Consider the following 12,472-nt stretch of genomic DNA (forward strand, 5'->3'; position numbering starts at 1 on the left):
GGACCCCTAAAGAAGGACAACTATATGTTGCATGTTCCAGAGTAGGCAAACCAGACAATCTCCACATCAACACTGATGAAGAAATAGGAAAAAAAATACTGTTTACCCACAAGCATAAAGAAATTACATATATTAGAAACCAACACTTTCTCATTACTTTATTTTCCAGATTACCACACTGGGCCACAGCAACGCATGGCAGGAGACAGCTAATATATATATATGTATGTGTGTGTGTGTGTGTGTGTGTGTGTGGTTTCATAGCAGGGAGAAAAATGGCAAGTTTAATGGGCAGGGTTTTAAATATAATTCATAATATAAAAAGAGAAAATGTGAAAGTACGCCTATTAGCTCTGGATATATAAAAGGCTTTGGGTAGTGTCTCCTGGCCTGCTTTAAAACTGGTATTGCTAAAATTTGGATTCAGAGAAGTCTGACTTGACAAATTATATTCAAAGTGATGGTAATCATTTCCTCACAGAATAAATAAGTATAACCAGAGGTACAAGGCAGTGTTGCCCCCCTTTCCCTAATCTTTGCAATAGTAATGGAAATTTTAGCCAATGTAATTATAGAGGACGTTAGTATAAAAGGAATAGGGTAAAAATATATTGTTAATTTATTGGCAGATGATATTCTTTTATCAGTGGCAAACCTAATACAACAGTGGGGAAAACATGAAAATTTCCTAGAAGTATTTGGGAAAATATCAGGTCTACAAATTAATTGGAACAAATCAGTAATGTTGTTATTTAGTTACCTGGAAGCAAAGATTAAAAAAAATAAAAAGAGGGAAAATTAAAATTGACTCACAGATGCAGAAGCCTTTTGCCTTTGACCAAGGAGCAAACTCAGTCATTTGTCTTTTGCAGAGTTTATAAAAAAAGACATATATACATGCAGATTCCAATTATTTTCTTTCAGCAACAAGCCTCGTAGAACTCCAATCTCCTTCATCCCAACTCCACCAAATGCACCGCCCTTCTCCACACTTCTCCAACAATCCATTCCAAAAACCCACAGCAAGGAGTAGTACTTTTGCTCCTTTATTTCCCTTACAGGTGCCCCTCCGTGGCTGTAACCACATAATGTTGGCCAGGTGGTGTGGCTCTCGTTCCCTGCTGCCTTGATCTTTGCACCACTTATTGTTTGTTGCTGAAATTAATTCTAACAAAAGGAACACCTCTGAAACTCTGCTATATACTGTATATGCTTGAGTATAAGTCTAGTTTTTCAGCCTTTTTTTAGGCTGAAAGGACCCCCCCCCCCCCTCGGCTTTTACACGGGTGAAGGTCCTGGCGGGAAGATGTAGGACTGAAAGAAGGGCTTCTTTTAACCCCGTGCCTTCCTGCTAGGATTCTCACCTCTCCACAGAGGAACCCAGGTCTCCTTTCTCTCCTCCTCTCTTGCGCAGAACACGCCTTCCTCTACTCCTCTCTCAGTGCCAGTCTTTCCCACTTTTCCTTTCATGTACACACAGTATTTCCCCCAAAATGTATAGTTAAAATAAGCTATGGTGATTATTGGAAAGATACATAAGCACATTTACACTGAAGAAGGTCTGACCTCACAACATCCTAGGATGCCTGCCACAGATGTAGGCAGAACGTCAGGAGAGAATGTTTCTGGAACATGGCCATACAGCCCGGAAAACACACAACAACCCAGCGATTCTAGCTATGAAAGCCTTCGACAATACACTGACATTCGTTATTGCGTATTTTCACAACAACAAAAGTCAGTGTGCTGAGAAGAAGGAAAGACCACCAGCATTGAAGCGATGCTCCTACACCATCAATTCCACTGGGCTGGCCACATTGCCCAAATGCCTGCTCATTGTCTCCCAAAGTAGTTACTCTACTCCCAACTCAAGAATGGGAAATGTAATCTTGGTGTACAGGAAAAGCTATTTAAAGATGAGCTTAAAGCCAACATTAAAAACTATGGCACAGACACAGAGAACTGGGAAGACCTGGCCCTTGAGAGCTCTAGCTGGACGTCAGCTGTGACCAGCAGTGCTGCAAAATTCGAAGAGGCATGAATGGAGGGCGAAAGGGAGAAACATGTCCACAGGAAGGCGTCTCAAACCAACCCTGATCAGGATCGCCTTCCACATGAAAACCGATGTCGTCACTGTGGGAGAACATGCGGATCAAGAATAGGGCTCCACAGCCATCTACGGACCCAGCGCCAAGACACTACACTTGGAGGATGATCATCCTCGGTCTATGACGGATCGCCTAAGTAAGTAAGTGTTGTGAAAAAGTGATAAAGAAATCCCCATCTTTCTTGAAGTTGCTCAAAGATTTCCCTTGAATAAACAGTCACTTTTTCCATCTCAGATCGGTCGTAGATTTCAATTAGTCATTCTTCTTGTGTGGGGTAACAATTTCCTCCCATCTCTGAGGATAAATGATGCTTGCTGCAGTTATAATATATTCTAGGCATCTTCCAAATGTTTCTAGATGACTGTCAAGCATTTCTATGAAACAAAATTTGTGTTTCACTGTAAATTTAAACTGTACAATTGTGGCTGCAGTTAGGAGAAAATAAAATAATAATAAAGGGAAATCATAATAATTTAGAATAAAATAGAAGATATAAGTTCTTCCCAATCCATCGAAAGGGAAATCCGGCTATGGGAAAGGAAAAGAGCATTTCTATGAGGGAATTTGCAAGCCTGAGAAAACTAGCAGATGTTATTGATCGTCACTGGTCAGTTTGCTCTAGGCTGATGTTTACTTAGATGTGAAGTCAACAAGAGAAATTTGGCAGGACAAAGAGATCAATATTATCGATCCAAGACTTGGAACATCTAAGGTCATATGGTGAGAGAGCGCCATCTTCTGACCACTTAATGTAAATAGCAGGCAATTTCAGAAAAGCTTCATCCTAGTGTTTTCCTTCATGATTATTCATATTAAGAAATAAGTTATAATGAAGTTATTAAGGCAGAATTAACTAAAGGAGATTGCCTTGATCAGATCTTTGTTCTGTACACCCTATCTTGCAAGATAGCAGTAAAGGTTTGGAATCGATTGCTGTCTCCGTTCTCTTCCTTCCTGATTGTACTCGAATGAACATCGGGTAACGTATATCCCGCAACACAATTTTTATCCAATATCATGTATTTTTGTCCAGTTCAGTATTTTCTGGCCTTTCTGGAAAAGCACCACAATATCATAAAAATATCCCAACAATATTAACGAGTATTGCCTTTGTATGTTACAGATCAGAGCTTTCCAAACTGTGTGCCATGACACAATAGTGTGCCGTTGTAATACACAGTATCTATGTAGAGTTCAACTCTTAAGGACCTGAATTATGAGTGAAGCTCTGTTTCGTGCATTAATATGGTTTTTCCCCAGTGTGAATCCTTTGATGCGAACGTAGACTTCGACTCTGAGTGAAGTTCTGCCCACACTCCAGGCATTTATAGGGTTTCTCCCCAGTGTGAGTCCTTTGATGTGACTGTAGGTTTCCACTTTGAGTGAAGCTCTGTCCACACTCCAGACATGTATAGGGTTTCTCCCCAGTGTGAGTCCTTTGATGCCGATGTAGACTTGAACTGTAAGTGAAGCTCTTACCACACTCCAGGCATTTATATGGTTTCTCCTCAGTGTGAACCCATTGATGTGAACGTAGATTTCTACTATGAGTGAAGCTCTGTCCACATTCCAGGCAAGTATAGGGTTTCTCCCCAGTGTGAGCCTTTTGATGTGATTGTAGATTTCCACTTTGAGTGAAGCTCTGTCCACATTCCAGGCATGTATAGGGTTTCTCCCCAGTGTGAGTCCTTTGATGTCTATGTAGATGTGAACTCTGAGTGAAGCTCTGTCCACATTCCATGCATTTATAAGGTTTCTCCCCAGTGTGAATCCTTTCATGCGAACGTAGACTACAATTCTCAGTGAAGCTCTGTCCACACTCCAGGCATTTATAGGGTTTCTCCCCAGTGTGAACCCTTTGATGCGAATGTAGATGTCCACTTTGAATGAAGCTCTGTCCACATTCCAGGCATGTATAGGGTTTCTCTCCAGTGTGAGTCTGTTGATGTGACTGTAGATTTCCACTTTGAGTGAAGCTCTTTCCACACTCCAGACATATATAGGGTTTCTCCCCAGTGTGAGTCCTTTGATGTAAATGTAGATGTGAACTCCAACTGAAGCTCTTTCCACACTCCAAGCATTTATAGGGTTTCTCCCCCGTGTGAGTTCTTTGATGTCTATGCTCCTCACCAGTATGAATCTTTTCATGGTGCTGGAGATGATCCCTCTGTGTGAAATACTTTCCACACTCCAGGCCTTCAGAAGCGTTCTCCTTCATGTCAATAGTGATATGGGTGTTGAATTGCAACACAGATACTTGGCTCTTCTTTTTTCCTTTCTTATCGGTAAGTGAGGTCAAGAATTCAGCAAGGTCATCACCTTGAGAGGATTTCTTCTCTTCCTATATTAATGGTGTCCTTACTGCACCCAAGAGGTGGCTCCATAGAATCCTCATCTCCCTGGTCAAGAAAGAAGCAAAAGATCAGTGATGAAACTAGAAACCTTCTTTACCTGCAAGATGTCCCCACTTTCCCGTCACGGGTCATGTTGGAAATAGAAATAACAAGAAATGCTGGACTCAAGGTCTCAAGCAAAGGCAGTAACGGTTCTAAAAAAAGAAGGAATTAATTCAGAAAGAAAGAAGAAAAAGAAAGGACTGAGGAAAGAAGAAAAGAATGAATGATGGAAGGGGAACTCTTTCTAGTACTGAAGCATCACACTGATTTCATGGGTTCGAACACTAAAAAGGTGAAGGTAGGCAAACAGGCAGAAATTAATTCTCCCTCCCAATATTAAAAGGGTGTTACTCACTGGATAATTAGTTTCACTGAATTACCAGGATGTGCTAAATGCTGAGGATCTTAAAGATTATTGGGCTGCCCCCCTCCTATACTGGGTCCCAGGTCCGCTTCCAGAACATCTCAAATTAGATGCTTGCTGCTCTCTCTGTGGGTGTGTGTGTTTACATGGAACACTTTGAGAAACAAGCAGCAACAATTTTATCCAAAATAAACTTATCTCGGCTTGTGCGTAGGAAGTGGGCAAGAAAAGGAGGGGACTGGGTATGATGGGTGGGGAAGGGAGGGGCTTGCGTGTGAGGAGTGGGAAGTGAGGGGCCTTGAGTGTGGTGAATGGGCAGGGAGGGCAGCTTGGGCGCAAGGAGTGAGCTGGGAGGTCAGCATGAGTGTGGGGATTAGGCAGGGAAGGCGCCTTGGATGTGAAGAAGTGGGTATGGAGGGTGTCCTAGGTGTGGGGAATGGGAAGGGAGGGGGTTTGGGTGTGGGGAATGGGCAGGGAGGGCAGCTCGGGAGTGCGGCTTGGGTGTTGGCAGGGAGGGCAGCCTTGTCAGGGAACGTGCCTTGGGCGTAGAGAAGTAAGCTTGGAGGGTGCTTTGGATAGGGGGGACAGCTGGAATGTGGGCAGTGGGCAAGGAGGGGTGGTTTGCATATGGGCAGTGGGCAGGGACGGCAAATTCTGTGTGGGCAGGGAGGGTGCCTTGCGTGTGGGGATTAAGCAAGGAGCGTGGCTTAGGTATGGGTAGTGGGCAGGGATTGCGCCTTGTGTGTGGGTATGAAGGGCGGCTTGTATGTGGGGAGTGGGCAAGGAGGGAAGGTTGGGTGTGTGGCTTGGGCACAGAGATGGCAAAATTGGTGTGTGGAGTGGGCAGGATGTGTGGCTTGGGGGTGGGTAGTGGGCTGGGAAGCGCAGCTTGGGAATGCGGCTTGGGTGTGGGGAGTGGACAGAGGGGCCTTGGGTGTGGGGAATGGTCAGGGAGGGCAGCTTGGGCATGCAGCTTGGGCACAGGGAGTGGGCAGGGAGGACTACATGTGTGTGGAGAGTGGGCAGGGAAGGTGCCTTGGATGTGAAACAGTAGACATGGAGGGTGTCTTTGGTGTGGTGAATGGGTAGGGAGGGGGCTTGGGTGTGGGGAATGGATAAGGAGGGCAACTTGGGGTGTGCAGGGAGGGCAGCTTGGGCATGGAGAGTAGGCAGGAAAGGTGCCTTGGATGTGGGAAAGTGGGCTTGGAGGGTGCTTTGAACAGGGAGGACGGCTGGAGTGTGGGCAGGGAGGGTGCCTTGTGTGTGGCTATGAAGGATGGCTTGCATGTGGGGATTAGGCAAGGAGGGCCACTTGCATGTGGGGAGTGGGCAAGGAGGGGAGCTTGGGAGTGTGGCTTGGGCACAGGGATGGCAAAATTGGTGTGGGGAGTGGACAGAGAAGGGCCTTGCATGTGGGGAATAAGGGAGGGCAGCTTGGGCACAGGGAGTGGGCAGGGAAGGCGCCTTGGATGTGAAACAGTAGGCATGAAGGGTGTCTTTGGTGTGGTGAATGGGAAGGGAGGGGGCTTGGGTGTGGGGAATGGGCAGGGAGGGCAACCTTGGAGTGCGATTTGGGTATGGGCAGGGAGGGCAGCTTGGGCATGAAGAGTAGGCAGGAAAGGCGCCTTGGATATGGAGAAGTGGGCTTGGAGGGCGCTTTGAACAGGGAGGACGGCTGGAGTGTGGGGAGTGGGCATGGAGGGGTGGCTTGCATATGGGCAGTGGGCAGGAATGGCAGCTTCTGTGTGGGCAGGTGTAACAAGAAATTCAATGTGCAGATTTGACAAATATGAATTTAATATGATGTGTGGGAATGAATGGAAGAAGGAAAGCTGTATGGATGGATGTATTTTGGAGACACCAGTATAATATTAAGGCCTGCAATGACTAACTACCTGCTTGCTGCTTTGTGATTAAAACCTGTTAATGGGATCTGAAGAGTAAACTCTCATAAGAACGGGACAGTGATAAAGGAAATGTTTGCAACCTTCCTTATGTTAAGAAGGAAATCAACACAAGCCTTGTGTTTGTTAACACCAATCAAGAAGACCAACACTGAGATGGATCCAGGATGGAAGACGTCTATCATTGATTTACAACTTTGGGACTACATCAACAGAATATTACTATAAAAGACTCAGTCTAATAATGCTCAAATTGTGACAGACAGAGATGCTGTTCACCCGCCATGCTCTGCTCCATGGGAAGGACAGAAATGGTGTATTTGGAGAGTGGTAGATCTGCAAGGGAGCAGTCTAGTCACTTTGAGGCTTCTTTCTCAAGGGAAGAGGAAGAAGTCCGGTTTTGGAGTCTTAGATTTTGTGCAGGGAGTCAGGTTCTGCTGTATGGAAAACAGAGATCTGGTCCTTGGCATTGTGCTTAGGGAAGAAGTTTTGGTATTTCGGTGTTTTGAAGTTTTGGTGTTATGGAAGTTTTTGAACTATGCAATTGCAGGCTGCAGGAAATCGGGGTCTGGCCTAACAGGAGTTTCTCCAAGGAGGGAGAAAATGATACGGTAATATTTTGGATGCATGCGAATGAATGCGTGTACATGTGTGTGAATGTTGAGTGAAAATATAATTCCCCTTTGTTTGTTAACCAGTGTAAGTGTGAATCCAATGTAGTTGCATAGAATCTGAATGTCTATATGTCCAATGTCATTTCTTGTCTAAATTTTTTCTGTAATCTGATCTACCCTCTCACACTGGAAATTGCAATAAAAAGAACCTATGCTCAAAGTTATTAAAAAGTCATTCATGACACAGGGAGGGTGCCTTGCATATGGGGATTAGGCAAGGAGGGCCACTTGCGTTTGGGGAGTGGGTAAGGAGGGGAGCTTGATTGGTGTTAGCCTTGCGTTGACTTCCTTCTTAACATTGTAAACATTTCTGTTATCATTGTCACAGTTCTTATCACAGTTTCTGAGCTGTCCTTAGCAACTTTTAATTACAATCCAGCAAGCAGGTTTAGTCATTGGAGGCCTTAATATTATACTGTTGTTTCGAAAATTATTAACTCCATCCATATTATTTCCATTCTTCCATTCATACCCATACATCATATCAAATCCACATTTATCAAATCTGCACATTAAATTTCTTGTGACACTTGGGTATGGGGAACAGGCAGGGAGGGTGCCTTGGGTGTGGGTAGTGGGCAGGAAGAGCAGCTAGGGAATGTGGCTTGGGTAAGGGGAGTGAGCAGGTAGGGCGCCTTGGGTGTGGGCAATGCAGCTTGGGTGCAGGGAGGGAAGCTTGGGCACAGAAATGAAGGAAAAAGGCAGGAAGAAAAAGTGAAAGGGAAGGGAGGTAGGAGAAGAAGGGGAACCAGCCCTGGTTAAGGTAGCCTAGAAATGGTTTCCATACTCTGAATGGCTGCCAACCTGGAGAAGCCTTGGAGAAGGAAGTGGGAGTTGAGTCAGGGCATTTCTATGGACATCACTAAATGACCCCGAGTATCCTGCCCCTCCCTTGAGAGCTTTGCGCTATCCAGCTGACCAGAAAGACTTTCTGAGATTTCAGAATGGGGTGGGAAAGGGCCCTAATTAGACTTCTACCCTGCCAGGCCTTGCATTTTGGAAGGGAATTGTGAGGCCTTGGAAGGTCTTTCTGGCCACCTCCTTGAGGGTGTAGAGTGGTGAGGCAGGGCCAGGGTTCTGTGGTCTCCACAGCAATGTCCCCCTCCGGGCCCTCCTCCTCCGCAGCAGGGCTTCTCCAGGATGTCGGCCATGTCAGGGGCTTCTCAAAGGTGGAGCGAAGAAGCTGATGACCACAGTGCTGCTGGTAGAAGCACCAATGACGAACACCACCATTGGTGTCAGAACTTGTGTGTGGGGTGAGTGCTGGGTCCGCCAATGGCTCTGCTACCCTTCTGCGTCACCCCTCTTTTGGTGGAGGCATGACCAGCAGTGGTGCTTAGCCGCCACACAATTGGAGAGGGAAGAGGGAAGTGTGGGGTCCCTGTCTGTGCTTCCCTAAGGGCTCCACAGAGCACTATATTAGAACCACTGCTCTATCGTATGCTGTGACAAGTCTACATAGGGACCTCCAAAAGAACGCAGCCGCCAGATATGAATCATGAACACAAAAGGCATGCAGACTGATTCAAGCAGAGAAGTCAGCCATAGCAGAGCACCTGATAAACCAACCTGGACACAGAATCTTACTTGAGAACACAGAAATGTTGAACCATTCCGAGAAGCCATTATGGCTGAATACACAGAGAAGCCATTGAAATCCACAATATATTGAAACGTGAACAATTTCAATATATTCCAGTTCAAAGCAGATACTGTGGAATTTGATTCAGCTGTGTGGGAGGGGCCCCAATGCTATTCAAGCTTATTAACGGCAACTTGATTATGCACACCCCACTTGCTTGACCACCAACAGAACCTCTGAAGATGCCACAGATGCAGGCAAAACGTCAGGAGAGAGTGCTGCAGGAACACATTCGCCATACAGCCCTTTGAGTCCCCCCCTCAGAAACACATTCTACCTACCTCATCCAGGTTTTATCAATTCTATCAATTTTACTTGTAGTACATTTGGCCTGCCCACCATGTCCCATTTCTCTACCATGTCATTTTGGAACTGTTTATTTTGTTTTGTTATGTTCTGTATTTATTTTGATTGTATTTCTGCTTTTTGTATTTTATTTTGCTGTACTTGTATTGCATTTTGTAGTAATTTTGGGCTTGGCCACATGTTAGCCGCCCCGAGTCCCCTTCAGGGAGATGGTGGCTAGGTATAAATAATGTTTATTACTGTTATTATTATTCTACAGCCTGAAAAACTCATAGCAACCCGGTGATTCTGGCTAAGAAAGCTTTCGACAAAACAATAATATTGTGTTTCTAACCCACCTCCCCTTGTTTCTCAAGGTGAATCATAGAATCAAAGAGTTGGAAGAGACCTCCTGGGCCATCCAGTCCAACCCCATTCTGCCAAGAAGCAGGAATATTGCATTCAAATCACCCCTGACAGATGGCCATCCAGCCTCTGCTTAAAAGCTTCCAAAGAAGGAGCCTCCACCACACTCTGGGGCAGAGAGTTCCACTGCTGAACGGCTCTCACAGTCAGGAAGTTCTTCCTCATGTTCAGATGGAATATCCTCTCTTGTAGTTTGAAGCCATTGTTCCGCGTCCTAGTCTCCAGGGAAGCAGAAAACAAGCTTGCTCCTTCCTCCCTGTGGCTTCCTCTCACACATTTATACATTATTATTATTATTAACTTTATTTGTACCCTGCTAGCATCTCCCGGAGGACTCGATGCGGCTTACAAAGGCCAAGGCCTCAAAACACAACACAACAAGACCTAAAGCAAATTAAAAACAGTTAAAGCAATACATGGCTATCATATCTCCTCTCAGCCTTCTCTTCTTCAGGCTAAACATGCCCAGCTCCTTAAGCCGCTCCTCATAGGGCTTGTTCTCCAGACCCTTGATCATGTTAGTCGCCCTCCTCTGGACACATCCCAGCTTGTCAAGTTACAGCAGAAATGAAACACATTATAAACATGATTTTAAAATCCTTAAAATACAAATACTAAACTGTGCTTCTATAAAAGGTGCGCATTAAAACGTGTTTCTGTAAAATACAGGTTGAAATGCACAGAACAGAGATTGAAACACAAGAAGCAGCGTTTAAAATCTATGCTGAAAACTAGATGGGAAGCTGAATGCAGGCTCTGCGAGGAGGAGACTCCCTCCAGAAGGGCCCGGATGTCTCTCTCTCTCTCTCTCAAGGCCTGGCCTCCAGGGAGGAAGGAAGGAATCCCTCAGGAAAGAGGAGGCCGCGGCTGAGTTGGGAAAGGAAGGCCTCCCTCCCTCTCTCTTGATCTGCCTGAGGCAGGAGAAGAATCCCTGGCCCAGCTCAGCCTGCCTTGGTCGAGTGGGAAGAGGCCCAAAGGGGTCCCGGGTGGAAAACAGAGGAGGAGGAGGAGGAGGAGGGCATGAGGCTCCACAGCAACAACTCTCACCTGCTTCTGCCTTCCTTGTCTTTCTCCCAGACAGTGGCGGAGGGGGCGTGGCCTGGGTGACGACGGCGCCACTGTGACGTAAAATGGGCGTGGCCACGGGGGCACACAAATGGGGCGGGGCCTGCCGGCAAAAGGTGGCTGGACTAGACGGCCTTTGGGGCCCCTTCCTCCCACTCGGGGCTTCTCTCCTTCCTTCCTTCCTTCCTTCCGGAGGGCTGCCAGGCTGTCTTGGCTGCAGGGAAGGTGCTGCCCTCTGCTGTCCATTGTGAGGCTCAAGCAGCTCCCAAGCCCAGACTAGGGATCATTCCCAGGCTGAACCCTCAGGAGAGAGGGCTCTGTGCAGGGCGAGGGAGGAGGGCCCAGCCCCCAAGAATAACAAAACATGGTCCCTTCTGGGTCTGCCTGGCCTGAGTCCCCCGAAGGAAGGAAGGAAGGCCCCGCTCTTTCCTGGCTGGCCTGCGAGGCTGAGCAGGGACAGCCCTGGATGGGGCTTGGGTGGGAGGCCCCCAGGAGCCCCAAGAGGGAGAGAGGGAAGCCCAGCTGCTCCCACCCAAGGAAGGAAGGAAGGCTGGCCCTCCAAGAAAGGAGATTCCATCTGAACATGAGGAAGAACTTCCTGACTGTGAGAGCCATTCAGCAGTGAAACTCTCTGCCCTGGAGTGTGTGGAGGAGGCTCCTTCTTTGGAAGCTTTTAAACAGAGGCTGGGTGGCCATCTGTCAGGGGTGATTTGAATGCAATATTCCTGCTTCTTGGCAGAATGGGGTTGGACTGGATGATAGCCCAGGAGGTCTCTTCCAACTCTTTGATTCTAGGATTCTATTACTGTGAGAGCCGTTCAGCAGTGGAACTCTCTGCCCCAGAGTGTGGTGGAGCCTCCTTCTTTGGAAGCTTTTAAACGGGCTGGATGGCCATCTGTCAGGGGTGATTTGAATGCAATATTCCTGCTTCTTGGCAGAATGGGGTTGGACTGGATGGCCCATGAGGTCTCTTCCAACTCTTTGATTCTAGGATTCTATGACTGTGAGAGCCGTTCAGCAGTGGAACTCTCTGCCCCGGAGTGTGGTGGAGGCTCCTTCTTTGAAAGCTTTTAAACAGAGGCTGGACGGCCATCTGTCAGGGGTGATTTAAATGCAATATTCCTGCTTCTTGGCAGAATGGGGTTGGACTGGATGATAGCCCAGGAGGTCTCCTCCAACTCTTTGATTCTATGCTTCTATGATTCTAGGACTCAGGAGTGGAGGGGGGGGGGACCCCAGGAGGGCCTGCCTGGCCTCCCTTCCCCCCACATGCAAGCCCCACACCAGCACACAGGAAGCAACAACACTCTCCAATCAGGAACACAAGCTGGTTCACATTGTGTTACATAGTTCTGCTGCTGCTATTATTATTATTTGAAACACAACAAGATGAGTCCACAGCAGACACTCTGCTGCCTGTTGAATTGGACCACACGTTGGACCCTTCCCAAGTGTCTAGGACTGTGTGATGTATCAGCGAATAATGCGTGCAGATCCCAGGAAGGTGGCCTTTTGCAGCTAGCAGATGGTAATTTTGTCAGCGCCAATTGTGTTTAAGTGCAGGCCAAGGTTTTCAGGCACTGCACCCAGTATGCCAATCACCACTGG

At 46.9% G+C, this 12,472-nt stretch overlaps 1 protein-coding gene across 1 annotated transcript; it reads right to left on the reverse strand.

Moving 5' to 3' along the window:
• Positions 1-2,980: 2,980 nt before the first annotated feature.
• On the reverse strand, positions 2,981-10,879 carry LOC132777565 (zinc finger and SCAN domain-containing protein 2-like). Its single transcript, XM_067461900.1, has 2 exons — positions 10,847-10,879; positions 2,981-4,507 (listed from the first exon to the last, which is right to left on the reverse strand). The coding sequence occupies exon 2, from the start codon at positions 4,324-4,326 to the stop codon at positions 3,349-3,351; it is 978 nt and encodes a 325-aa protein (XP_067318001.1). The 5' UTR covers positions 4,327-4,507; positions 10,847-10,879; the 3' UTR covers positions 2,981-3,348.
• Positions 10,880-12,472: the final 1,593 nt, after the last annotated feature.

Source organism: Anolis sagrei, chromosome 1 (genome assembly GCF_037176765.1).
Source record: "Anolis sagrei isolate rAnoSag1 chromosome 1, rAnoSag1.mat, whole genome shotgun sequence".
Taxonomy (NCBI): domain Eukaryota; kingdom Metazoa; phylum Chordata; class Lepidosauria; order Squamata; family Dactyloidae; genus Anolis; species Anolis sagrei.